At 42.0% G+C, this 3321-nt stretch overlaps 1 protein-coding gene across 3 annotated transcripts in view; it reads left to right on the top strand.

Annotated features, from left to right (window-relative positions):
* The window catches only part of LOC107038631 (kinesin-like protein CG14535), a 177741-nt gene that overhangs the window by 26992 nt on the left and 147428 nt on the right, over positions 1-3321 (top strand). For all 3 annotated transcript variants that reach the window (XR_001460906.1, XM_029126143.1, XM_015257847.1), the window contains exon 2: positions 2325-2495. Coding sequence is in view for 2 of the 3 variants with exons in the window: in XM_029126143.1 (XP_028981976.1) it covers positions 2332-2495 (164 nt within the window). In the remaining variant the exon portion in view is untranslated. The remainder of the gene's footprint in view (positions 1-2324; positions 2496-3321) is intronic.

Here is a 3321-nt window from a genome sequence, read left to right as displayed (position 1 = left end):
AGAGAGAGAGAGAGAGAGAGAGGGAGAGAGGGGGGGGGAGGGGGGGGGGGGGGGGGGGGGGGGGGGGGGGTGAGAAGATACGAGAATGAAAAATATATTCGAAAGTAATAAAGGGAAGGAAAAATGTTCGTCGTTTGAGTTCTGTTCTGTTGACAAACAGCACAGATGCAGGAACTCTATTCATCGCCCCAAACGCATACCCCCTCCCCTCCCGCCCCCGTTGTCGTGTATGAAGAAGAGGCATCGTGTAGTCGTCAGTGCAGAAGGTGAGAATGCGAGTTGCGGAAGGACGAGGGGATGGGGTTTGGATCACTCGTGTGTACTCTCCACTCCTCGACGACGCGCCACATTGTTTTCAACGATACTGCAACGACTTGTTCCCTCAGTTGTTAGTTTTCCTTTTTTTTCCCACCCCTTCCCCCGTTTTTCATCTCTCTCTCGGGCACCCATCAACACCCGTTGGCGTCGTCTCGCTTTTCCCTGATTTTTTTTTCATTCATCATTTTTCATTTTTATTCTCTTGCTTTTTTATTTTTGAGATGAGCTATTGTGTCGCGGAGTGATGGAGGGTGCATTGAGATATGTCGCTTGGGTAAACCTGATTATTTTTTTAACAGTATACGGGCATTGTTCTAATTTGCGCAGCCCATTGGCACATGACACTGAATGTGCGTTCTAAATTCGGGAAAATGAGATGTTCGGGGGGACATTCATTTGTTATTCAATCTCGAGAGTGGGAAATATTCACAGACACATGTATGAGAATGGAAAATGGCGAGAATGGTCTAGTGTTTTGAGAACGGAAAAAACATCGGTTAATTTTATTTCTTTTCAATTCGCCAGTTTTCATTATCATTCTCTTGCTTTTCATTTTTGAGACGGGCTATCGTGTCGCGGAGTGATGGAGGGTGCATTGAGACATCTCGCTTGGGTAAACCTGATTATTTTTTTAACAGTATACGGGCATTGTTCTAATTTGCGCAGCCCATTGACACATGACACTGAATGTTCGTTCTAAATTCGGGAAAATGAGATGTTCGGAGGGACATTCATTTGTTATTCAATCTCGAGAGTGGGAAATATTCACAGACACATGTATCAGGATGGAAAAATGGTGAGAATGGTCTGGTGTTTTGTAGCAAAGAACAGCTCTCAAGGAGAAGAGAAAAAAAAATATTCTCTCGGTGTACTGCTTTCGGAGAATGAGGCGCTTGGGTCATTTTCTCGATGGGGTCGGTGACATGGTAGACAAGATGCGGCAGTGTCACGCGCGGAACGTCTTGTATCTTTCGCAGAGTGCGCTGTGGGGTCCTCTTGGCGCCGTGTCGTCGTCTTTTCGAGTCCCTCAGAATGACTCGTGGTATAGCTCCATTTTGGGATAATAAAAAAGATACTTGCGTGACACATATTTCGGGGAGAGGTTTTGACCGTGACCGAGCGAATTGTATGTTGACAGGAGGCTTTTTTTGTATTGTTTGGACCCGTTTAGCTTCAAACCCCTTGAAAAATTACATTGATATCGAATGTTCCACTCCCATTTCCTTTTGATTTCACCCATTGGTTAACGAGAAGTAGAAAGAAAAAATCCAAACAAAATGAGTCTTTTATACTAGTGAGTAGTGACGCGTAACGCCACGCGCGTTTGTAATTAAATGCGTGCCCTCTGCAGCCGATTTATCCACGATAAGACCCAACATACCCCGACCAATGAATATCGGTAAACATGCATACCGAGTGTATAAAACAGTATGTAGAATCGTGAATGTGTGTATTAGCGTGACGGAATTCCAATTAATGACTCCCTCATGTCAGACTACTCGTGTTGCTTCTGCGAGCGGTACTTTTACGATTATAAGTATATGGCGCTCATGGATTCGTCTCAATGGACTTTTGCTTTTTCCATGATTTTTTTAAAAGAGTATTCGATGCTGTAGAATCAAGAGTGCTGGAGAGATACTTTGAAGAGACACAGACGATGTCAAATGTTTTTCTTTCGCTTGACTCTCGAGCGAGACGAAGTAAAAACGAGAACTAAAATTTTTTCATTTACTTCACTATCAGAATGGGGATATTTTCTACATTTTTTTTTTCGTGAACAAATTATTGAAATGGATTGCTCAGACTTCAAGAAGCTCAGTACGTAAAAAATTCCGCAATTTCATCGTTTCGTTCCTTTTCCAAGTGTTCTTTAACATTAAGACATGATTTGACATAAATAAACGAATAAAAGAGACGAAAAAAAAATCTGGAAATATCCCCATTAAAAATAACGACTTTCATCTCGAGGAAAAATTTTAATTCAAAAACTTTATAATGATTTTCAGATTGATAATGGACATGACAGCGGAGAGGCCGCGAACGGCTGGGCGGATAGCGCCAAGCGGCCGTGTCACACCGACCGTTCACAAGTCTAACAATGCAAGGCGGAAAGCTATTCCAGTACTACCGCCCCGTGTGCCCACCCCCATGCCCTCGGCTAACAATAATCATCAGAGGTGAGTGAAATGCCTTCCTTTCATTTAAAATAAGGGATAAAAGTGCGTTTTACGTTTATTAACGGGAGTGCTCGGGTCGCAAACCGTTGAGCAAGATAAATAGCTTGGTCCAGGAGGGATGGAATGGGTTGAGCGTATTAACAGTGTCCGGGGCTTGTCTCAATTCTTCCCTAAATCCGCCTTATTAAATCTCGTTCTACCGTCAGTTCCATTGTTTTAAAATTGCGGTATCACGATTATTATTCTCTTTGGAGATGGTACAGTAATTCATAATTGTTCAATATTTCCTCTCTCTTATAATTATTATTTTTATGGAATAATTGACTACTAATATTATCAAATTGTGAATGTCAAATGACGAAATCCATTAAAATCTCACTCGAACAGCTAAAAAATTTTGACAAATGAAGTAGATTGAAGACAATTTCAATCTTTAAAGAAATGCATTTGTATGCATGCAGTAGACTGGAGTCACCACAATTTTAGAATGTTGAAAATCCTTTGAAAATTCACTGAAACAGTCATTTTTCACCACTGCAAACAGAGAGAATTCGTTGAATTGACATATCTGATCAAACAGATAAAGTTCCTCCGACACTTTTGTATGCACTCAAAGTCATATATCTTGAGTCAAAACCCCTTCCACAACTTCCTTTGGACTATCGTTTGGGGTTAGCCAGTACAAAGCGAGTGGAAGTGGGCGAGAAGCAGTGGCCAGAGTAAGAGGGTAAAAACAGAGTATGTACGCTTGGTCCAAGTGACCAGTGCCGCGTGTTTCCGGAACTTTAATCAGCCACGCCAAACTAATCCTGCCTACTTAATGGGC

The sequence above is a fragment of the Diachasma alloeum genome, unplaced genomic scaffold (assembly GCF_001412515.2).
Source record: "Diachasma alloeum isolate Michigan unplaced genomic scaffold, Dall2.0 Dall_scaffold_00285, whole genome shotgun sequence".
NCBI lineage: Eukaryota > Metazoa > Arthropoda > Insecta > Hymenoptera > Braconidae > Diachasma > Diachasma alloeum.
This window is presented reverse-complemented; position numbering and strand designations above follow the sequence as displayed.